The following is a 24,899-nucleotide window of genomic DNA, read 5'->3' on the forward strand; positions in this document are numbered from 1 at the left end:
TAAATTGGCACAGATGTACGTTAGAGCAAGAAGTTTCACCTCGTAGAGTCACATTTCTGGTCTCAAACAGTATTTGCCAACGAAATGACTTTAACCGATACTTGTTTACGTAGGTCGCACATATACAAATGCATACATCGCTAATCCAATGTTACGATCAAATAAAAAGACATTCCGAGCCTAATATTTTTCTATAAATTGTCACAGATGTACGTTAGAGCAAGAAGTTTCAGTTTGTAAAGTCACATTTCTGGTCTCAAACAGTATTTGCCAACGAAATGACTTTAACCGATACTTGTTTACGTAGGTCGCCAATATACAAATGCATACATCGCTAATCCAATGTTACGAAAGAAATAAAAAGACATTCCGAGCCTAATATTTTTCTATAAATTGGCACAGATGTACGTTAGAGAAAGAAGTTTCAGCTCGTAGAGTCACATTTCTGGTCTCAAACAGTATTTGCCAACGAAATGACTTTAAGCGATACTTATTTACGTAGGTCGCCCATATACAAATGCATACATCGCTAATCCAATGTTACGAAACAAATAAAAAGACTATCCGAGCCTAATATTTTTCTATAAATTGGCACAGATGTACGTTAGAGCAAGAAGTTTCAGTTTGTAAAGTCACAATTCTGGTCTCAAACAGTATTTGCCAACGAAATGACTTTAACCGATACTTGTTTACGTAGGTCGCACATAAATGCATACATCGATGAGCCAATGTTACGGTCAAATAAAAAGACATTCCGAGCCTAATATTTTTCTATAAATTGGCACAGATGTACGTTAGAGAAAGAAGTTTTACCTCGTAGAGTCACAATTCTGGTCTCAAACAGTATTTGCCAACGAAATGACTTTAACCGATACTTGTTTACGTAGGTCGCACATAAATGCATACATCGATGAGCCAATGTTACGAAACAAATAAAAAGACTATCCGAGCCTAATATTTTTCTATAAATTGGCACAGATGTACATTAGAGCAAGAAGTTTCAAGTTTTGGACATTTCTATTGCCTAAAGGCGAGTCGCCTGGAGTTAGAGTTCTTTAATTCCAACGTTAATTAGCCGGTGTTGGTTGTGAGCCACTACACCACGTCAAGGTTCCGGCAATCGTAGTGGTTTTATTTTACAGATAAAATCCTCAATTTGACCATTACAAAATGAGGCAAAAAAACTGCTATTACAAACAGAAGAAATCCAGACACAATAGTTAGGCATTACATGTTTGTCCGTGATGTAAAGGACATTTGTGCCAACGGTTTAGATCTTTTTGTGGATGTTTCATATAGTCGGTGGGCAATTTTACTGCTAGCATCGTGGTATGTCAAACTGTCAGTTTTCATCACAAAATATGTGATTGCTTCCATGTTTAAAACATGGGTGAAAAAAAATTAACGTCAAAATTTTTGGTGTGCATCAATAGCTTAGCAAGTACGGAGTCCTTAACAACAAACTGAGGTCTTATGCGTCTTCCCTGAAACATTTGCCGAATGACTTGATCTCCAATTAGTTGTTGTCGCAGACGAAGGTCGCAAAAGTAATAGTCAATAAATCGCAATAGATCTGTCATGCAATTTGGAGTCAAACTGGTTTTATCTATTGTAAATTGTGCATTGTAACCTCTCAAACGCTGTCTGTATCCCTTACTAAATAAACATAAGCGATAACAATCAGGTCTGCTTCGGGCCTGTTCGGGTGTTGTGTGTAAATTAGATCTGATATATTGTTGGTAATATATTCATAAACTACTTTTTGTTGCCCGGAAAAACTGTGAAGACCAGAAATTTGAACACCGTTTAGCTCCAAATCAGTGTCTTTGTAAATAATTCGTTCCGAAGATTTAATGGCATTTTGGTCAATTCGGCGGCGCTTTCTGCGAATTACCTTCACTGGTTGGTGTTTAGCAACAGACGTGGTAATAACTTCGGTATTAGTTTTTTTTGTAGTAAAATATACAACTTCCAGTTAAAACGCTATTCTGTATATCCATCCACGTCCTTTGTCCCACTATATCGTCATCAAACTCCATTGCACCGCATTCATTAAATTTGTAGGCGACGTAATGACCAGAATCCACATCCGGACCAACATGAACCACAACTGACGCTAAAGTATACGTAACCTTTTGCGTATCAGAGCAAAATGACAACATACGATCGGGAATTACACGCTTGCAACTCTTCGAACCACCTAAGTTTCTGTGCAACACAATACATAAAATATCAGAAGCGGTTACAATACGTAAACTTATTTTCTGTTTTGCGTCATCGTTACAAATTGAACAATTACCAGAAATAACGCCTAAAAACTCAGCATCACAATATGCTTTAAGATTGCAGTTGTCTAAAATGCTTTCAAACATCGGCAATGTCAAGACAGACTGCTCATGTGCGGATTTTACAACATTGCCGCAAGTCGTACACTGTTTTGTTGCTTGTACCCGAAAAGACGAATTTAAACCAAAGTCTTTAAAAATAGCGGTAAAATCACACAGTATTATAAATTCGCTTGCATCCTGCTGTTGCCCAAGAGTCCAATTTAAATGTATAGTAAAGTCAACAAAGGTTTTGCCACACGTCAAAATTTCAATGTGAAGTTTGGCACCGTTTTCTCTAACAAGCGAAGCAAGTTTTCCATATGGCTGTCAGAAAGTACTGATCTTACAGGGTATTTGTACTCATGTGTCCAACTTTATTGTAATACTCTGTTGGCGTTACTTGCTTTTCGGTTTGGCATAATCTATATCACTGCAGAGTGCTTGGGATATTTTACTGCTAAATGCGTTTTGTACGGGTTTCTGATTATTATCAGACGTACCTCAATACGGCAAGGAATATTTCTGACTGACTCTTAAAGCACGAGTATGATTGTAGACGTAACAATGTAGAAATTGTGATGCGTGGCAATGTGCATTATGATGGAATAAAGGTAACTTGAACAGTTGTGTATTACTCTATTAAAAAAGGAAAAAAAGCAAACAATAAATGCCAATTTTCGGAATGAAAGTTCGCCATGAATTACGTAGGCCATTAAGTTAATAATAAAAGTTTTTTTCGAAAAATACCACGTGGGCCACTCAGAACCCTCCTGCGGGCCACATGTGGCCCGCGGGCCACGGGTTGGACACCCCTGCTCTACGAGGTGAAACTTCTTGCTCTAACGTACATCTGTACCAATTTATAGAAAAATATTAGGCTCGGAATGTCTTTTTATTTGATCGTAACATTGGCTCACCGATGTATGCATTTGTATATGTGCGACCTACGTAAACAAGTATCGGTTAACGTCATTTCATTGGCAAATACTGTTTGAGACCAGAAATGTGACTTTACAAACTGAAACTTCTTGCTCTAACGTACATCTGTACCAATTTATAGAAAAATATTAGGCTCGGAATGTCTTTTTATTTGATCGTGACATTGGCTTAGCGATGCATGTATGCGTTTGTGTATGGGCGACCTACGTAAACAAGTATCGGTTAACGTCATTTCATTGGCAAATACTGTTTGAGACCAGAAATGTGACTTTACAAACTGAAACTTCTTGCTCTAACGTACATCTGTACCAATTTATAGAAAAATATTAGGCTCGGAATGTCTTTTTATTTGATCGTAACATTGGCTTAGCGATGCACGTATGCGTTTGTATGTGGGCGACACGTAAACAAGTATTGGTTAAAGTCATTTCGTTGGCAAATACTGTTTGAGACCAGAAATGTGACTCTACGAGGTGAAACTTCTTGCTCCAACGTACATCTGTGCCAATTTATAGAAAAATATTAGGCTCGGAATGTCTTTTTATTTGATCGTAACATTGCCTTAGCGATGTATGTATGCATTTGTATATGGGCGACCTATCGTAATCAAGTATCGGTTAAAGTCATTTCGTTGGCAAATACTGTTTGAGACCAGAAATGTAACTTTACAAACTGAAACTTCTTGCTCTAACGTACATCTGTGCCAATTTATAGAAAAATATTAGGCTCGGAATGTCTTTTTATTTGTAACATTGCATTAGCGATGTATGCATTTGTATATGTGCGACCTACGTAATCAAGTATCGGTTAAAGTCATTTCGTTGGCAAATACTGTTTGAGACCAGAAATGTGACTTTACAAACTGAAACTTCTTGCTCTAAGGTACATCTGTGCCAATTTATACAAAAATATTAGGCTCGGAATGTCTTTTTATTTGTAACATTGGATTAGCGATGTATGCATTTGTATATGTGCGACCTACGTAAACAAGTATCGGTTAAAGTCATTTCGTTGGCAAATACTGTTTGAGACAAGAAATGTGACTCTATGAGATGAAACTTCTTGCTCTAACGTACATCTGTACCAATTTATAGAAAAATATTAGGTCGGAATGTCTTTTTATTTGATCGTAACATTGGCTCATCGATGTATGCATTTGTATATGGGCGACCTACGTAAACAAGTATCGGGTAAAGTCATTTCGTTGGCAAATACTGTTTGAGACCAGAAATGTGACTCTACGAGGTGAACGATTTGTACGTACCTTGACCACTCTCTATGGTTTAAAAAAAAATAAAAATGAAAAAAATTTTTGGAAACTGTACGCAGTGGTGCGTAGCGCTTATTAACAATTTTCGCACTTACCTTTTCGGCGAAATGATGATGGTCAGTGCACTTAAGATGAAGGAGTAAAAACCAGCAACTGCCATAGCGTTTATTACGCTTCTGGTTAGGTTCAGATATTTGTACGTGTAGAAAATAGCGGTCCGTAACAGTAAAACAAAACAGTTTTTGAAAACAGCAGAAAAGTTTGAAAGCAAGACTTGCTTTTCAGCTCTTAGCATCAGTATGTTGGACACATTAAGTGACATAATTAAGCAAGCCGACACCAATTAAAAAATGTGATACAGTACAAACAGCGGAAAACACTGCACTTTCAGTGTTTGTCACGACATAAAAAGAATAGCCCAACAAAGTGTAAAATATGAAGCGAAAATAAGAAAACGCCTAAACAGTTATAGGAATGCTCGAGGGCAGCACTAGCAGCTGTTAACCGCTACATCACACCACCTTTCAGGCTTGGCACAGTCGGTTTGCGCAACTGAAAGTTTATTGCAGGAAAAAGAAGTTTACGTTTCAATACTTTGCATGATGAGTAGTGTAGTCATTTCCAAATAATAAATTAATTTGCTTCGGTAAATAAACTAAGTTATGTATTTTAAAAATATTAAAAAGTAAAAAAGTTGTATAAGCAGCAGCTGTAGTTTAAATGTGCCTGAGTAACAATCGTAGTCAAACGGCATTAATTTTCTGAAATATTACAGCAAAGGTTGCGTTCAGTTCAAAAGCAAGGTCGTTAAATGCTGTTTAACGCACCACGGAGCGCACACAATAAAAGATAGAGCAAGAGAAGGAAGATAGGTCAGGGCAACAAATCGAGTCTGAGTTAGAAATACGATCAAAGTTGCTCATTCACAGAAAAGACAAAAGCATTTGCAGAAGTGCGTTTACCTTGAATAAGGTTGTTTTAATTTACCCTCTTTCCTTTGTGAAATTTAGGACCTTAAATTTTAACAGTATACATACCTGTTGGGATTTGTTTCTGGAACATGTCAGAATTGTTTTTGGAAAATGTCAAAATCATATCAACCAACATTACTTGCGGCACTAAGCTTTTTAGCGGCATTGTCTCTTCTATATTACATTTTTTATTTGACTGGTGAGTATTTAACTATACTGTGTTATGTTGGTCATTCTCTAGTTGTTAAAAAAATGCAATCAAGCTGTTTCATAGCCACGAAACACTTATATTTCAGAAAGTTCAACCTACGTAAATAGCAAATGGACTGAGTTGCCTAGAATGTCTCGCAACGACTTAAGTGTCAGCAATTCTTCTTCAGAATCTACCAAGTCCACACGGCCGCTACAAAAGGTAGGTGTTGTTATAAGCAACGGATTTTGTGAAAGTACCCAAGTCGCTATACCCTGCACTAAGTAGTTTCAAATCAGCTGCCTCTATTGTTCTTGATTTGGCCAACGATACTAAGTTTGACCATCAGCCTGTGTTATCGTTTTACAAACAGGTTTATCTGTGAGCGCCAGTCGTGCTTAAAAGTCAGGTTTTGTGGTGTCGAATATTGTTATTGGTTTTCACAACTGTGTATCACGACTATTTGATCCGATTACTGGATGAGTGAGTATAATTGGTGTTAGTTTAATTGATTTAACATATCATTCCGCTTTGCAGTAATTACAATTAGGGTTGGCCCGTTACCAATATTTTGAACCGATACCGATACCCGATATTTTACCCCAAAAGTACTGCGATCCGATACCGATACCCGATACTTTGCAATCAAGCAAAAACATTTTCAAACTGATGTATTTGTAATGTGTTTTCCCATCACAGTTAATATAACAACACACTGAGTCTAAAACATTAACTGTTTTTTACCATTACAGTTAATTTAACAACACACTCAGTCTAATAAATCACTTAAGGCCGTAAAATGCCCAGGTCTGGTAAAGACTCTTTGGCAAATCAGTTGGCGAGCTAACAACGCCCTAACGACGGTGGTGCATTGGAGGCATAATTAACGATTGGTGCACTTGTTGTTATGCATCTGATCACGTGATTACGTTTATGCGACGCGCTTTGCAACGTCTTACCGGCGTCTATTGTTTGCAACGTCTTACCGACGTTATTGTTTTACGACTTTGACAACAAAAAACATTTAACGATCATGGCTTTAGGCAGAGAATGGGATTGTCTGTTAATATTCCCAAAACAGTGAAGGAATCCCAAAACATATGACTTTGGGTCATTTCTTAACGCCAACTTTTGTATTGCAAAATCGCAGGTAGTTTAATTGGGATTTAAAAAGTAATCACCGAATGTCACAACTTTGTTTGCTAGGCTGCCTTTTTTGCAGTTGTTTTAAGTTAACAAACTTTATATATCTGCACTGGGAAGTCTATGTCAGTGCTTCACAACCAGACAAATCCAATTACCTCAGCATGCTCACAACATGGTTACTACTACTGAAAGCAATAAAAAACACTGAATGAAATCATTATAATCAAAGGTTTTATGCTAATTCTCTGTCTTTGTGGATTTTTGGGTATTTAGTTTCAAAAAGTTTTTTCCCAGTAATTTTCTTTGTTTTGGTTAAGCTTTATAATGTGTGAAAATGGTCTACTTTCGTTATTGTCAAGGTCAATGACTACACAGTTAAAAAAAATATGAGAATTGGATTCGATATTCTAGATTCGAAACAATTGTTCTAGAATACCCAGTTATACTACTTTGAACATCCATAACCATGACCTAGAACTATTACCACCACGGGCAAGAATTGCACCACAATGATTGCATGTGCATTTAGAAAAATCAGTTCGCACTTCATAAAATGATCCCACACAGCACTTTGATTTTTACAAGCCATTTTTACAAGTTCACCTAACGGCATAGAAAATAATTTGTCACTGATAACGCTATGTCTAAATACACTTGGCCATACAAATTAAACACCTGTCATTTCGAAAGTTATGCGTACAAACGTCTACAATGAACTTTGTGCGTTGTGACGCTCGCTCGCAATTAACGGGGCCTAAAAAAACGTGTGGCGGCATTAAGTCGCGGTAGCGAATTAGGTCATATTATTTCATTAAATCCAAAACGAACGCGTTTTTAAAATGTAGTCCCATAAATATTTTATCACGGCCGATGGTTGTTTTTTATTGCCTCCTTTCATTTTCAATTTTACAAATGATAAAGTCTCAAAAAAAGTATCGGTACTTGTACCGATACCACTAAAGTATCGGACGAGTACCGATACTGCTTGAAGCATCGGGTATCGGCGCCGATACAGTACTATCGGGCCATCCCTAATTACAATGTCTATATTGTTGTGTAAAGCCAAGGTCTAAACTGAATTTTGTTCACACAGTGTTCTTGTGCGTTAACTTTACATAAATAGTGACATAGCTAGACCTATCCTGACGCCCTATACGTTTGTTAAGCATTGCAGGGAGTGTATTTTCGCCTCATTTTTAATGGTGTGTGACAGTAGTGACTTTGCTGTTTACTATCTTTCGGTTTCCAAACAGGTAATGAGGCATATTCTTCAAAGCAAGGTATATGACACCGATCTGTGTGGACAATTCGTTGGAAGCCATTTTGAGGCGCGTTTAAATTTCCTTCGTGTGTTGCTTCGCGCTTAATTAGAGCGGATTCACGTGACGTAACAGTCCCAGTGTATCTCGTTTCATAGCGGTTAGTTTTTTTCTTTTGGAAAAGATGCAGTAGTATAAATCTGATTGTTGGTTAAAATTACCCTTATGGATCCACGTTTTGTAAGACATTTTTCTCTTAACAGTTCATGGGAATAAAGAAACTGCGATTGACAGCAGATTGAAATTCGCCCTGCTGGGTGTTAAGCAGTGGTTTTTGATGACTAATGAAAGGTTTTAATAGTTTGCCATTGTCCTTTGTCTTGCGTCCATGTCGATGCGAACACCTTGTCTATTTGATTAGTGGCTGTGTTACGTCCACGAGCAAACAAAGTCTTCCGTGTCCATTCTATCTGGCACAATTTCTGTCGTTTCGTAAGAGTTTCTGTTGCTTCGTATACTAACATAACTTGTAAGAAACGGATGGAAAAATTCCTCGCTAAAATTGTTGAACGGGAATTACTTGGTTGCTAGCCATAATAATTCGACATCATTTGAGTAAACTATGCATTTATTTTGAAACTGCGCGGTTTTCTTTTTGTCCAGCTGGATATTTTTGTCGGTTTTAAGTAGACGACACTGCATATTAAACTTTCCCCACATGTCTTACTTTTGTTATACACAAAACATATTTTTGATTTTTTGGCGTTAATCCTGTGTCAGGCAAATCCTAGGAACATGCTAGCCCTAATAACAATGATTAACAAACTCATACCTCACATGTTGTTGGCTAGTTTTTGGTTGTGTGCTCAGTCCGGAAAATATTAACGATTTCCTTGAATTAACGAGTTGGGAGATTGGAAGATTGTCTTTGCCATTTCCTATGTTGTTGTCGCGCTTTGGCGTCATAGTGTTTTCAATGCATCTTAGTTGGATTTGATGAAGGACAACTTACCATCGGGCTAGAAACTTGGTGGAAGTCAAGTCGAGTTAGCTCAGGACCACAGGGTTTTTACCAGACTGATATTTTTTTTAAATTTTTCTTCTAACTCAACGCGGGGCAACTTGCCGACAATAAAATCGACATATGATTTGCTTTTCTTTATATAATACATTTAATACAGGACTAACAATATGTATATATTATCAGCATTAACAGCTTCAACATAAAACACAGTGCTCACCAACTGGTGTGCCAGTTTAAAAACATTTATCGTTTCGTAAATTTTCAATGAATTAGGTTCGGCTACCACTCAGCGTGAAGCAAATGACATATCACTTCACAAATCAATTTCACCTTTTAGAAACCTTTATGACATCATATTGACAGTTTTGTAGCCCAGTTGATTACACACAAATGGCGAAATCATTGAGATAAACATACAGTGACGATAACACCACCTAATCGTTAAGAGCAGGGGGTCACCAAACTTTTTTCACTGCAGGCCGGATAAGTTTCACGCGGGCCGCATGGTTTACATGCCCTAGCGCCGTCTTTCCAAACTAAGCCCGCGAGGCGATTAAGGGCGCCAAGATGGCTATTCTGCAGTCTTATTTAAAATCTTGTGATGCGACTGTTACTGCATAGTTAGTCTCATCTTACGAGTAATACTTGTATATTACGTCAAAAGTACCCAAAGAAGGCAATTATTTGCGCACAATTAACACTTGTATTATTGTTTGTAACATTAACAAACTGGCTTTAGATCGTTAAAATTATATGAAACTAGGTAATATCAATTCTACATATCGCGACAGGAAAACTTTCGTAATGAGTAGATTCATTTTCGAATGTTACAAAGTTACCGATTTACGATTTTGCAAACCAAAAAATGTAGTCGCGGGCCGGGTGAAATGATCTCGCGGGCCGTAGTTTGGTGACCCCTAGTTAAGAATATTGTGGCTTTTTTAAATACATTGGTACTAACGAGTGGATCTACTACAATATAATGTTTGATGTCAAATACATTGTATCACGTGGATGTAATATGTACAACGCCTTGGATATAGTGTATGTGAAAAGTCATCATAAAAAAACGGTCATACAGTTAGAATATTTTTGGTGCTTGTACTAGTAATGCACCGAAGTTTCGGTTAGCCGGAACATTTCGGCTGAATATGGCGGTTTGTCCACGAGTCGCACGCAACCGAAACGTTTTGGAAAACTCCAAAACCGTGTCGCCAAATAAAAAAAATCACACGCTAAACTCGTTGTTGTATCTAGGAGACATGACCCACCTAGTCTGCAAAATATTAGGTGTCTTCTTCAACTTACGTGTTAGAAAAGTTGTTTTTAAGTGTCATAAACCAGTTCACCTGCATCAGCAACCAGCAACACAAGTTTCAGTAAATAACACCCTTCAGAACGGGGATTTCAGGTTCGGCCTGATTCGGCCTTACGGCCCGAAACTTTTGAGGCGGGTTTGGTGCAGTCAGTGCTCACACTGGGCGGTAACATCGATTCCCTGCCATTCTTTCTCTGTCCCTACAAAACAAGCCAGATGCTTTCATAAAATATTTATTACTCGAAGACTAGGAGTGTAGGTTTTATCTTCTCTTTTTCTTGCACAAATTAATTTGTGAATTTTAGAACTTGGTTTTGGGCGGGCCCTGAGTGATGAAAAACGAAAAAAACTGTATTTGCCGGTCGTTCCATTTTTGTCCGAAACGAATTTTAATAATTAGTCAAACATTGCTTTGCATGGTGTTAGTGACAGTTAGTCGCTTACATGAGTCCTTTCAACCTTTTTACGATCTCGTACCACTTGGACGCTCTGTACTGCCACGCGTACCACTTTGTACAGAACAACTAATTTGATCGAATCGTATTTAATGGAGAATAATAATATTGGCCTACAAAAATAACACTAAAGCACAACGAGATTTTGGTGTTTGTTTACTGTCCACCTATTGGTCGATGCGCGGTGTAAATTTGCTAACAGCGCATCGAAAGTCATTTCCGGGCGCACCCATTTTTTGTGAAAAAAAACGGAAGCTACTTGCGCACCATCTGAAAAACCTTCGCGTACCACTAGTGGCATGTGTACCACGGGTTGGGACCCCCTGCCTTACATAGTGAAACCAGACATATTTTGAAATAGTTACCGACTCAGTGAGGCCGAGGTTTATTGCAGGGAGTCGAACCGGAACTGAACCCAAACCCACGTACCGGTTTGAGCGTAGGTTAAACCTGAATCGAGCCAAAGAACTCTACAATGAAATCGAACCAAAGAACTCGTTCGCCGCTATAAAGTTCTTTGATCGAACCCGAACCATCACGATTTCCTCTAAACACGAACCGGAGATGAACTTTACATTTTACATGGTGTTGAACCAGAACCTGTTATTTTCCTGCGTGTTTGGCCTTTAACAACTTGTGTTGTGTAAAGGTGCGGTTGCGGTCTAATTTTGTTAGTTTTATTTGGCCTAGTAGTATTTATCAGAGTACGTTTTATTTACAACAGCATGGCACGATATAGACCCACCAGAGCAGTGGCGTAGGCAGCCAAAAATTTTGGGAGGGGCCAAATAATTTGTTGTCTAATACAACTTTTTGCTAACGCTCGGCGTGCTTTTACCAAACACGCGACTTGCCTTATAACTGTGGTTCGACGGGACAGCCAAACGCTTTATTGATTTATTCCATGTCTGCATAAACCAAAAAAGCATGGATTTCGACTTACAACTTGGTGACAAAAGTCATTTTTGGTAATTTATATATTCCTTTGATAGTTGAGAGACGAAACCACAATGATGAGGGACGAAAATACACTAAATTAAAGTTTGTCAATGTACAAATTTGAAAATTTGGGAGGGGCCCCTTTGCCCCCTCCCTGGCTACGCCACTGCACCAGAGTTGTAGTCGGGACTGAAATTTGAGGGCTTTTTGACATTAGTTCAGGTCCAGCAACTGTCTAGTTAAGTATATTTAAAAAAAATTCTGGCAAATCGTGTAAAGATCAGGCCCGAATCAAGCCCTTTTTGATGAAACTAAGCCCGAACCCGACCCGATTTACAACTTTGAGACCAACAGTATATATATGTTTTTAAAATGTGTTTCATTATGATTATAATCAAGGGTACATCGGTATTTATAATATAATAATATTTTTTAACACACAGGTTATCTTGTACTGGTCGAAAGGTGGTTGGTTTAAGGGTGGTCAAGCAGGGCATCCAGGAAAATGCGGCAATTGTCCAATTGTGCGTGATCGTCAAAGGGTAAGTTCGTGAATTTAAACTGAGTTCGTCGATGTCGATATTTTAATTATTGTGTCAGAACAGCTATTGTATCGCTTTAAAACCCTAATTTGTTCGTTACATTATTCCGAACAGTTAGTGTACTGTAGATTAAACTATCTATTATCTTCAAACTAAAATTGCAATCTTTAAACAAACCGCCACTCAACAATGCCTGTACAAATCAGGTAACTTTCAGTGTTTTAAAATTTAAAATAAAATCGTACGTTACTAAACATAAAGTTAAACACGCGTCCTATTACAAATGTATTCTATTAGGTGTTGTTTTTTGCTTTGGGCCTGGCTATTCTATTCTGTATTCAACCTAAATTTCTGTTACCACATCTTTCATTTAATTTATGATGATAAAATGGTATAGCTGATTCGATTCATCAAAAGGATTGGACTGTTGCTCCAGAACAAGCAATGGGTGTTGTCTTGTTGAACAAAAATGTGATAGTGATAGAAGCTACTATAATCTAAGTTGAAACCCTTTTTGTTGTTCGGAATACAGATAATTGCCAAACATCCCCATTGTTTTGTTTTCTAAATTTCTTAGTTTTATGAACCGACCTGATAATGTCAGATTTTTTTCGCGGTTGGATGTTAAACCGCCAATACGCAAGTAGTGTTGGCCTAATTACAACACTGTTTCGCTGTTTTTGGCGTTTAGTTTCGACAAAAATATGCACATACAGCTGTTACTGCTTCGTGGTTCAGCCTATCACACAACCCAATGGTAACATTGTAGTATGTTCGTGTTTTCAGTTGACAGACCCTGACACTGCTGCTGTTATATTCCCATTTGAAACAAATACTGTTCTGGATTATCCTCAAAATAACAGTAGGTACTGTTCGTTCCGGTGTTTTTCTGTGTTTTTTTCGCAAGTGTAAACCATTTATTGTAATAAAGGTAACACTGATATAGTTTGTTTCAACTAGTGCTTTAGGTACCCCTTTTGCAAAATCTTTGATCTTTGAATCTATGAACTTTTGCCACATTATAACATACATCAGATTTCACAAGAACTGGTACATAGCAGGATCCGTTTTTGCAGCATGATAACTATTTTATGGGCTTGCGTGCAGATTAGGGTAGAGCTACTAACACCATACGTTTCGCCTGATCCAAAAGTGCTTAATTTTCGACAGGTGGCGCAAAGAGCACTTTTTTCATTTAAAACGGTATATCTCAAAAAATGCTAACGGTTAGGGCTATTAGGGTTGAGGTAAGGTATTAGTACTTAAAATTCAATAAAACAAACCCAAAAAATTAGTTACTAATGTAAAAGTTTTGTGTAAATATTTCCCAACCCAACCCATTTATAGCCGCTAAATAAATAATTCAGCTCTTTACGCCACCTATCGAAAATTAAGCACTTTTGGATCAGGCGAAACGTATGGTGTTAGTAGCTCTACCGCAAATTAGTGTACTGACGTTTTATGTTTTTATCTAACTTAGGAGAGCTGACCAACTGTACATCTGGTGGTCTGTTGAAAGTCCCTCTATCACCCAATCGGTTCATATAAGGAAGAAGATTGATCTTCGAGATATAAAAGATAATTATTTTAACGGCACAATAACATGCAGGTTACACATTTGTTTAATTCAATGTCAATTAAGATTCATGATTTACTATGTGTACACTATATACTCATAGCCTGTTACATTCCATCAACATGCAGCTTATTAGTATAATTTTGCACCGCAATTTATTACAGAAAGGATTCCCTAATCCCAGGATTTTTGCAAAATCCCTTGCAACAAATCGAGATGGGAGGGTTACCGTCGGAAAAAAACTTAACACTACTGCTGGCGAAAAAAAACAAGACCGCAATTTGGTTTGCCAGCAACTGCAACAGCGGTTCAAACGGTGCAAGGCGAATTCGAATATCAGAACAACTCATTTCCGACGGTCTCAGCGTGGATAGGTTTGGTCGATGCTTTAACAATCGCGAAAGCACGCCGAAACGCAATTCAAAAGAGTTCTTTAAAATGATTGAACCATACCGATTTTATTTGGCGTTTGAAAATTCACTCCACTGCCGAGGTTACATCACAGAAAAGTTTTTCACCAACGGTCTTATGGCGGGTGCTGTGCCTATTGTTTCGGGCGCCACACGTGAAGATTATAAGCAGGTCGCACCTCCTCACTCCTATATTCATGTTGAAGACTTTAACAGCACGAAAGAGCTTGTCGAGTATTTGAAGTACCTTGAAAGCAATGAAACTGCATATGCGGAATACTTTGCTTGGAGGACTTTAAAGCAAAAAGATCACTACCCGTACGGAAGATATGCAGGATTTTGTGCGCTTTGTCGTGCTTTGTACGGCATCTCAGTAAATGACACAAGAACGTATACGGAAATATATGGAAGGGACGGAGAAAAATACGACCATAAAATTGGGTTCCCGTTCAAAGAAAAAGTGGTCTTGAAATCTTTACACGATTGGTGGTATGGAACAGCATCGAAAGATTGCTTACACATTGACAAAGTCGATTAGGCAGAACTGATGTAGTGGATTTCTCTCCTCAATCCGCAAAAAGTGTAAAGCTTGTTTGTGCTGTAGGTTATTAAAGAGGCCATATAACTGATTCCGTGCCATTGGTAACGTTTTCTGAAATAATGAAAACCGTTTCTCTCCTTGTGCCGAAAGTTTGTGCAGTTTTATTTGCAGGCTATGCAATTTGCAGAAATATTAAAATATTGAATGTATCGTGCATATTTTGGCACTGTGACTTGAATTATAATGTAAAATATATAGACCTGTACCAGGCATTTGAAAAATAGTTATTGGTTTTTAAAGCATATAAACGGAAACAAAAATCTTTTTTGTGAGTTAAAATATTATTTGAAAATGGTTCATGTGCACAAAGAGTGCGTGTAACCGTCCTTTTGCAAAGCCGAAAGCCAAGTGAGCACAAAATATAAAGCAGCGACGTCATCAATATTTATGGGTCCCCTTCCCTTAGGGTCCCCTACACATTTTGATTTTACTCGATTTGTTTGTTGTTGTTGTTTTTTGTTTGTTTTTTGAAATAAAAAAACAGAATCAAGCGCTGTAAACTTTGTAAAAATAAGAACGACAAAATAGAACATCTGCTCTTAAATTGTCTTACAAACGATAAAATCTCAAATTACCTTGACCAAATTTTACTTGATAAAATTCAAACGCACCTCCCAATAAACCCAAACCTTATTTTATATAACTGCTACGACCTGGTAACTCCAGTGTGGTTAGTAAAGTTATATTCAATTAGGCGCGTCAAAATTATTACAAAAAAAAGAAAATCTAGATTTTCTTAACGTCTACGTTAGAAACTCAGAATCCTTTGCGAGACATGTCTCCTAAAAAATCTTTGCGACTTTTAAATCTCGATTGGAAATTTTTCCCAAAAATTTGGAAACCAATACATAGAAATAAAATTTGGCCTCGATATGGACCAATCTACAATAAGCACTGCCACGAACAGCCAAACAAAATATCGTAATATTTTTTTTGTGTGTGTATCTTACTTTCATTGTATAAGCTTTACCGCACTATGTTACACCTTAGTTCATTACGACTTACACAACACGAACTTAGTTTCTTGCCTAGCCTTTTTAACTTGTTCTTATTTTTACTGGAGACGACATGATAAGTTTTTATCGGTCGGTCGTCACGTGTTGAGGCGGGAAGGGGCCTCTACAACTTAAATAGAAAATAATATTTGTGCAATTTTTTAAGAAACGCTGCTTTAGGCACGCATATTCCAGCACGTGCGCATGCCGTCAGACGTTTTGAAGTTGAAATCTTGGAAAAAAATTTTTTCAACCCTATGTGGAACAAAAATTAAACAAATACACCCCAGTCTCTTTGACAACTCGAAACCGAATTCATGGCGACCAAACCGTGAATGGAAAATTTTTTACAAATATACCTTTCACTGAAGAAAATAACAATTTTAACTGGAAAAAAGCGAAACTGCGTCATTTTTACTATGAATTAATTAAGAGACAAGAACTGGACACGACGCCATGAAACCCTGATGATTTTAACTGAAAACGCGCTCTTTTTTTTGTGAAAAAAAACTAAAACATATTTTTAATAATTTTAAAAAACAATCTGCGTATCTTACGATACAAAAAGCCTTCAAATGGGGGATTTTTATCGTAGCAAAAGTATGCTGACCTATAAAAACGGAAGAAAACAGGATAACGCGTTGTAAAGATATTAATGACAACATCACGCATCTTCTGACAGGTTGCGCAATAACAAAAAAGACTAAAATGTATCTACACGAAATTCTACAAAAAGAATTACAATCGACTTTTGACCCCAATTTAAACTTAATCTTACTAAACCATTACGATTCAGACACCCCTCTGTTATTAGTTAAATCGACTTCAATTTGGCGACTAAAAATAATTAAAAAAAAGCAAAAATTAAACTACCTAAATAAACAGCTGGTAAATCAAGACGCTTTTGCCCCAAAAAACGGCAACTAAGATCTATATGAATCGATAAAAAACGATCTACGGATCTTCTTAGAAAGATACGGATACTCTCGAAACTAAATTCGGAATTGACGCCGAAAACTAAAATCCTATACAGTACTGCCACGTAAAGGCAATTTTTCACTGCTCTTAAGTTCGCATTCATCGTTTTGATTTTATAAAACGTAACAAATGACCTGCCTGCCGGCACATTTAATTGTTTCCCTAATACGCCATTTTGCCATCTTTTTTAAAGCGCAAACTTAGTTTAACTGAAATTACGTTCTTGATTACTCCTTTGCATGCGATACCTTTGTCCCGTTCCTGCTGACCAATTCAGCAAATGATTGGCGCAACATCTTTATGTTCCTGCCATTTTTTCTGTTTTTTGTAACCTTTTTTAACAATAGAGACGACATGATAGTTTGTTTTCACATGTTAAAGCGGGGAGGGGCCTCTACAAATAGAAAAACAAAATGATTTCAACCCTTTGTGGTATCGCTTTTTGGTTTGTCCTCGCATTAGTTTATTCTCGTACCTGTCTACGAGCGCCTGTTTATTTGCGTCAAAATAAACAAAAAAGAAGGGGTTTGAACAGCCTCATGACGTCATATGCATTACCGGTTGTTGCACAAAACACCTCCTGGTGGTCAAAATTTCACACAATAACCGATTTGGACAAAATTTTACTGTTTATTGGTTCATTGTGGTTCTATATTTTATACATTTGGGTGCAAAACCCCATCAGTTAGTCCACTAGCCCCCTAAAGTGGGTAAATGTTTAACAGTGTCGGAATTGAATGAAAATTGGACATCTTGTAGAATTTGTTATTTATCGAAACTGTATGTGTTGTACCTCTCTAGCCGCCTAAAATTGGTGAGTTTTTCAAACATTGTCGAAATTGACTAAAATTTAAACAGTTTATAAAAGTTGCTGTTTTAAGTCGTGTGCTATTTAACAACTATTAACACCTTCTTTTCTTTAAAATAGAACATCAAACAGGATAAACTTTAAACAATGTTTTTGATAGGAATTGTATTGTTTGTACTTTTAATAGCATGATAATTTAAACCAAGTACTAATCACTGTGTTCTACATTACAACACCAACTTAATGGTTATCTTTTGAAGTTTGCCTGTGTGGGGCCTATGAGTTTCTGCCTGTAGAAACAACCGAGGTTATAAAAGAAAGTTGCTAATATGGGACTCATAATAAAATAAGTGTAGGGAATATGTTAACGTTTTAAATATGTTATAGTGTATGTGTGGCAGAATGTGCTAAACCACCCCTCTAGTTTGACTCCTGGTTTAGTATCAGGCCCCACGAGGGGGGTCAGTATCCGGTGCGACAGACCAGGACCCAAAACCTGGCCGAATGGTCTGGCGCGCCTGACCCATTACAAACATAAAAAAACCTGATCGGGATACGTTCCCGGGAGTGTCCCGGGTTCGAACCCCGTGAAAAAAAAAAGCCCCGCTATTACGCGTAAACTTTTGCTGTTTTCATAAAATGTGGTAGGGTTTGTTCAGTATAGCATTTTAGTCCTTTCTTCAAGGATGGCAACACAGTACGGTACGTATTGTATTGGCAGTGCTATACAAACCGCGAAGAGCAATCGCATCAAATGTCAAAACCTGAAAGGCATTCCGTGCCGCAGCTGGGGTACCACACTGTTTTTTCGAACCGTACCTTTTGAACAAACCTTTTTTTGTGTAAAATCACCAAAAAAATATCGTACAAAAACGCATAAAAAAATAAACCTTTTTTAATTTTTTGTAACTTTTTTGGGTTTATTAGTACAAATTTTGAAACCAATTAGAATCATACTTGAATCAACTTTACGATGATTACTTTCACTTAAGTGAGTGGTGATTAAACAAGCTGCCTTACTCAAAATCTCGCCATACGAAATGTAAGGTTGATATCAAATTCTACGATGGGCTCGTGCAAAGACATTAACTGCGTTATTTTTACAGCATGTGTTTTATGTCAAATCCTTGGTGTAATAATAAAGTTAGAATTTTAAGGACTGCGTTACAAAAATAAGGAGTAAAAAATAAAAATCACATGCGAAATTCTGACTTTAACATTTATAGGACGATTCTTACCCCCAGTGTTTTTTTAAGGTGTTTTGGGGGACCGTTTCGGACATTTTTCAAATTTCTCCAGCGGTTTCCCAAAATTTGGACTTGCAACTACAGTAGAAAAGTAATGGTTGTTTCTCGCTATGTCTTGTCGATAATACGAATATAGCCTACGATCAATAGTTCACGTCCGGAAAAAAGAATAAGTGGAGGTACAGCTAACAGCTGAATCAAAGAGTTATTCACAAAAGAAGTGCACCTTCGATACTCGTCAATGTTTATTTCTGATTTATGGCGCATAATGATCAGTTTTTACGTGTGGAAACATAACAAGCAGAAGCCAACAAGCACACTTTGTTTGATTGTGCAGCAAACTTGTTTGGCGGCCGTGTTGGGCAGGCTGTTTGGTCGCTGTCACAATCATTTAAGCTGTGCCTTGTCGAATAATTCATTTCATGTTGTTTGTACCGCATCTTTAGAGATTAATGTTTGTCCTAAAGTAACCTTTGAAATCAGAAATAACGTAATAATTGCTTTTCTTGCGAAACCTAGATTCGAGTTAATTATATTCCTTCTGGACTCTTCTCTGACTTAAACTGAATATTATGAAGCTTATGATGTCATAAACGTATTTACTCAACCTGACGTTTAGTTTTCACAATTGTTTGTGACGTAACTTAACCGAAGCTTCTCGTAGGTGGGAGAATATTTTTGGCATTATATAAGGCGGCATATTTTGAGTGTAAAGAAGAGGAAGGACAGAAATTAAGAAATACGTTGAAGTGCTGACAGTTGCTATCAAGTTTTAATGCGTTATTTACAAGTGCTATTGTAGATTACATCGCCCTTTTTGCCAGTTCTCTGAAGATTTTGATCAGCGATCTCAGAAGTAGAACTATTCAGTCGTTAATTGATCAGCGATCTCTTTCCTGGTAACGCTTATCCTCTGATAAACCTAACAATCGAAGTATAAAGCAGTTCTTTTCTGGTAAACCGAAAACACGTACTGCTGCTCTAACCCCCGAAACCGCATCTGCCAACAGCACCACAAGTTCTGATTGTGTTTTACTGAATGACCGCAATTCTGCTGAAAATGTTCAAGAGCAGTCGACTCTTCCTGTTGCATCGGCGACGACTGTTCCAGCTGCACCATCCAACAAGATATTTCAATCGTGGATTAAACTGAAAGGTTTTGATGATGCTCTACGAATGAACGTGTTCACCCTCCATGCTGACGGAGGCATAATATGTTTGCTTTGCTCTAAGCATCCAGTAGCTATCACTGGCCGAGGCAAGTTTGCTGATGTTTACACCAGCGTACCCGCCAGACCTCAGCGCCCCTCTCGTCTGAATATGCATCTGAGCTCGGAGCAACACCAGCAAGCAGTTAAACTGGAACAGAACCAACGTGTCTCGCTATTTCACACAAAGTATCAAGATCGTGTAATAAATCAAACCAAAACAGTGGCTGAGAGAGTATACCTAATTTACTGGGTACTGAAAGAGGAAGTAGCGAATCGAAAAGTTGCTTCCTTGCAAACACTGGTTGACCGCATTGGTCACAATGACCGGCTTCGTGACCTGCGACATACCAGTTCAACAGCAGTGACGGAGTTTATTTTGCTCATCTCCGACCATCTGACTGATCGCATCGTTGCTGATGTCAAGCAAAGCCTATGCTGGGCTACCATGGTCGACGAGAGAATCGATATTGCTACTTTGCAGCAATATATTACATTTGTTCAGTACGTCAATAAAAAGGGACGCCAGGCAACTGCATTTTTGGATATCCGTCGGATAGACGCTCGCGGGGCAACTGCTGCCAACCTATTCCGACTCTGGAAAGAGGTCGCTGCTGACTACAGTCTTGATGTGGGTAAACATGTCGCTATTGCATGCGATGGAGCTGCTGCAATGATAGGCCGCCGAAATTCCCTCTCACAGAAATTGACTGCACAAAATCCGATTACCTACACAGTGCACTGCCATGCGCATCGCTTAGCCTTGGCATGTACGGACACGGTAAAGGAGCTACAGCACATCCAGGATTGCGAACGTGGCTTAGTCCAGATGTGGAAGTACTTTTCAATTTCGCCGCTCAAGACCGCAAAACTACAAGAAATGCAAACTGTTGATGTTGATTCGTCTGGGCGAAAATTAGTTAAAGCCTGCCGTACTCGCTGGCTATCTCATGGTAAGGCTGTAATCGCAATGAAAGCAGAACTGCCTGCTGTACACGCTACGCTCCAATATTTTGCTACCGAGAAGAAAGATTGCACAGCAGTTGGTATTCTTCATTTAATTTGCTCCAAACGCTTTCTTTTCTCCCTTTACTTGCTGAATGCTGCTTTGGTCCATCTCAACAAGTTATCATTGTTGTTTCAAAAAGGTAATTTTCACTTTTCTCACATGCAGTCGGCACTTTCAACATGCAAAAAAGAGATTAGGAGCATTGCCAATTCAGATCAGGTTTTAAACAGCCTAAAACTTGACTGGGAGAAGATTTCAAAAATTTTACCAAGATCTCAAAATACACTTCTTGAAGATGATTTTAAACTGCTGCGATTCACCACAGAAACATACTGTGAGGCACTGCTTTGTAATCTCGAAGAACGTTTCCCTGAGCCTGAGGTACTCTCTGCTTTTCGAATCTTTGATGCTAATGAGATTCCTCTTGATACCCCTCAGCGCCAGCTTTATGGGAATGATGATCTCTCGCTGCTTATCAGAAGATTTGACATTGTTCCTGCTGAACAAACCTTGAAAGTACTAAATAACTATCAAACGTTGAAAGACAGAATGACAATGCCAGAATTTGAGTTCTGCCAAGATCCCGGTGATGTCTGCAGCAAAATTCCTCGAGACAACGTATTCCAGCAAATGTTTCCAGAGCTGCATCGACTTTGCTGCATTGCATTGTCAATTCCTCTAGCAACCGCCTGGCCAGAGCGAGGATTTTCGACTCTATGTCGTGTTAAAACCAAGCAACGAAATAGGCTACTAGATATCACCCTGAATGCTCTAATCAACATTTCGATGAACGGTCCGGAGCAGCTCACTGACGAGGATGCACAAAAGATAGCTGAGAAGTGGCAAAAAACAAAGGACCGACAAACAGTGGCAGTGCGAGCATTGAAGGCGTTGGAATCTGCAAACAACGAAGAAATGGAATGGGAACGGGATTGCGAATCTGTTTTGTTGCATGAGATAGAACCTGAAAAATTTGTTCTGTGATTGTGCACTGCCAGTAGCCTAACAAATAATTCGTTTAAGCAAATATGGCTATTTTTTGGTATTTAAATGAAACACTTGCGGTCTCTTAAAACTACTTAGCGGTCACCCAAACCAAACCTTAAAAAAAAACCTGCTTACCCCTAAAGCGATTTTTAAGCAAAATTAATTTTAGTATGTGTCTTTTAAACTGTAACTGCAGACGACAAAGTTGTCAGTTACTTTGCAGACTACTGGCAATCGCTCACTGAACGAATCTATTTCAAGTGCTGACTTTTGTGGGTTTTTTTAGGATAAGGCAGTTGGCAAGCCTATCCATGGCAAGCAAACTGATTACGAGTAGGCCTGCACATTTTATTTTTTGAGTCACATTAAACGATAGTTTTGTTATATCGTTAAGGACAGTGTGACTGCAACCAAACAGCGAGTGTAGCCTGCTTTTTTAGAGCGATTGCCCAGGTAAGCAGACAATGTAAGGCAATGACGTCATTGACATTTTTGACTTCTGGTGTGGAAAAATGACCCTGCTAAGAAATCATGTGAAAAACAGCTTTAAGTTCAGGTTTCGGTCAGTTTCAATGTCTTTTGCAAATGCAAAAGACATCCAAAAAAACATTTATACAACATTTATCTTGCGTACCAGTACAGTGGAATAGGGTACGCTTTTGGTACGATGGTAAGCTCTGGTTGTGAAGCGTAGCACCGTACCGTTTTTTAATGATTTTGGCTGCGTATCGTACCATTTTATCCTAGTTTTTATGAGGTTAATCAGGTTCTATAACTAGTGATCTAACTGGACATTTTATGTTTTTTTCTCTTCAGGGCCCTGCATATTACAATGCCATTACGTACAGTGGTACGGTACGCTTTTGGTTCGGTGGTATAGGCTATGGTGGGTAAATGCTCCGTCGTACTGTGCCCGTAACTTCTACCGTACCTGGGAACCGTACTTTTGGATATTTTTTTGTGTACTGTACCGTACTGCCATCCTCGAAGGCAAAACAATCAGGATGGTAATAAACAATTCGTTGTTTGTCAGGCTTGCCGCATCCAAGCTCTAAATTCCTGGTTTGAAAAAAATAAAGATATTTTCACGCTATTATTATCCTTTTTGCAAAGAGTTTTGCACTTTAAACTTCTGAATTGCGCTTATCAAACTTCGCGGTATAAAATATTTTATTCAATGCGTTTTGTTAGTACCTTACTTCAGGGGTCCGCAAATGCGTTTTGGCGCGACCCTAAAAAAATTGCTCTAAATTCTCGCGACCCAAGCATTTTGTTAGCATGTAAGTTTGCGGAAAATACTAAGCAACTAAATATCCATATTAGGACTATTATGCTGTTGTCAGTTGCTTTTTTCACATTAATTATTCTAACACATGAGAACACAGCAAATTAATTAAAGGTTTAATTCAAGAGACGGCAAGCCGAAAATCGTCCTCTACTTGTATAGTCTTGATCTGTATTTGCTTTCAATATAAGATAGTGCAGAAAACGCATGACTGCTCGCACATGTGCGTTTAAGTTTAACTTATTGCATTGTAGACTGTATGTAACAGTTACGTAGTCATGTGTAACAATGCAACAATAATTAAAAGGTTGAAGAAGGCCGAAGTTCATTAATACTGTAGATGCGATGCTTATATTCATGGAAAACTTTGAAAAATTTCGCGAACCAGACCGCCCCAAATTTGAGTCGCGACCCACTATTTGCGGACCCCTGCCTTGTTGTGCGTTAATTTTGTGCCACAAAACAAAACTACAGTCTGCACAAATCTTTTTGGACCGAAACCGTACCAATAAAATGATTTTATGTATCTGGTTTTGTTTAAGCAACATCAAGCGTAACAAAATACCGTGAAACTGATTGACAAACGAAGGCCGCTGTAAGTAGAAGTGCCTTAAAGTATTAAATGCCTTCACTGAAGACCCAGACTTTATACGAAAACAGTCACAATGTATCCACGTTGAACAATTAAGTGGTAACTTGTAATTGGATATTAGTCGGGTGGCTATCGAACTAAGACCGGTAACAAAATGAATTTCTTAAGAATATGCAGAAGTGAGTAGAGCCTTTTGAACTGACCCTTTTTTGTGTTTCTTATGTGGCCCGATAATAATATTTGCCAAACTATGTTCCAGATGGACAAAGAAGTTGTCATGAACGCACACACGTTTAAGCGGTTACCTGTATTGACTGCCACGTTTAAGACGCGGTACACGATTATATACGAAACGTGACGTCATAACTCAGGGACGACATCTAGCGGTAAATACATACATCACAACTTCCCTTCGTTTAAATTGAACTTAACTGACGTCTCGAAGGGTAAGGATTCACAATAACATTCAATGGACGTAAATGAACACGATTACGCCGATATAATACACCATCACTAGTTTTTACAAGATAAGAGCGATGAGATAACTGTTTTTCTATAGTTCCCTGTTGATCCCATAGTTTGTTTTGGGTATTGTAAAGTTTTACAGGAGTGTTCACTTGTAATTGCAGCATGTTTCTTGTTCCCCTGTCATAATACTTCTTTTGTTGTTTTCTTTCTTTTCCAAACGGACGGCAAGTTGAACTTTTTAACTTTTCGATATCCAGGGGCATCGTGTGTCTGATTTGCCGACCCATGAGAAGCTGTGCAGGCGATTTTCCGCAAAGGAGAGGAGCACTCCTAAATATTAACAAACTTTTGTTAA

The 24,899-nt window shown here is 38.1% G+C and overlaps 2 protein-coding genes across 2 annotated transcripts; both read left to right on the forward strand.

Annotated features, from left to right (window-relative positions):
• The first annotated feature begins 5,528 nt into the window (after positions 1-5,528).
• Positions 5,529-15,457, forward strand: LOC145224363 (3-galactosyl-N-acetylglucosaminide 4-alpha-L-fucosyltransferase FUT3-like). Its single transcript, XM_080090846.1, has 6 exons — positions 5,529-5,706; positions 5,804-5,919; positions 12,282-12,380; positions 13,167-13,246; positions 13,861-13,989; positions 14,121-15,457. Exons 1-6 carry the CDS (start codon positions 5,619-5,621, stop codon positions 14,902-14,904), a joined length of 1,296 nt encoding a protein of 431 aa, XP_079946972.1. The 5' UTR covers positions 5,529-5,618; the 3' UTR covers positions 14,905-15,457.
• A 4,714-nt stretch (positions 15,458-20,171) lies between these two features.
• On the forward strand, positions 20,172-22,196 carry LOC145223501 (zinc finger protein 862-like). The gene has a single exon (XM_080089914.1). The coding sequence runs from the start codon at positions 20,172-20,174 to the stop codon at positions 22,194-22,196; it is 2,025 nt and encodes a 674-aa protein (XP_079946040.1).
• The last annotated feature ends 2,703 nt before the right edge of the window (positions 22,197-24,899 follow it).

Source organism: Phallusia mammillata, chromosome 4 (assembly GCF_965637545.1).
Source record: "Phallusia mammillata chromosome 4, kaPhaMamm4.hap1.1, whole genome shotgun sequence".
NCBI lineage: Eukaryota > Metazoa > Chordata > Ascidiacea > Phlebobranchia > Ascidiidae > Phallusia > Phallusia mammillata.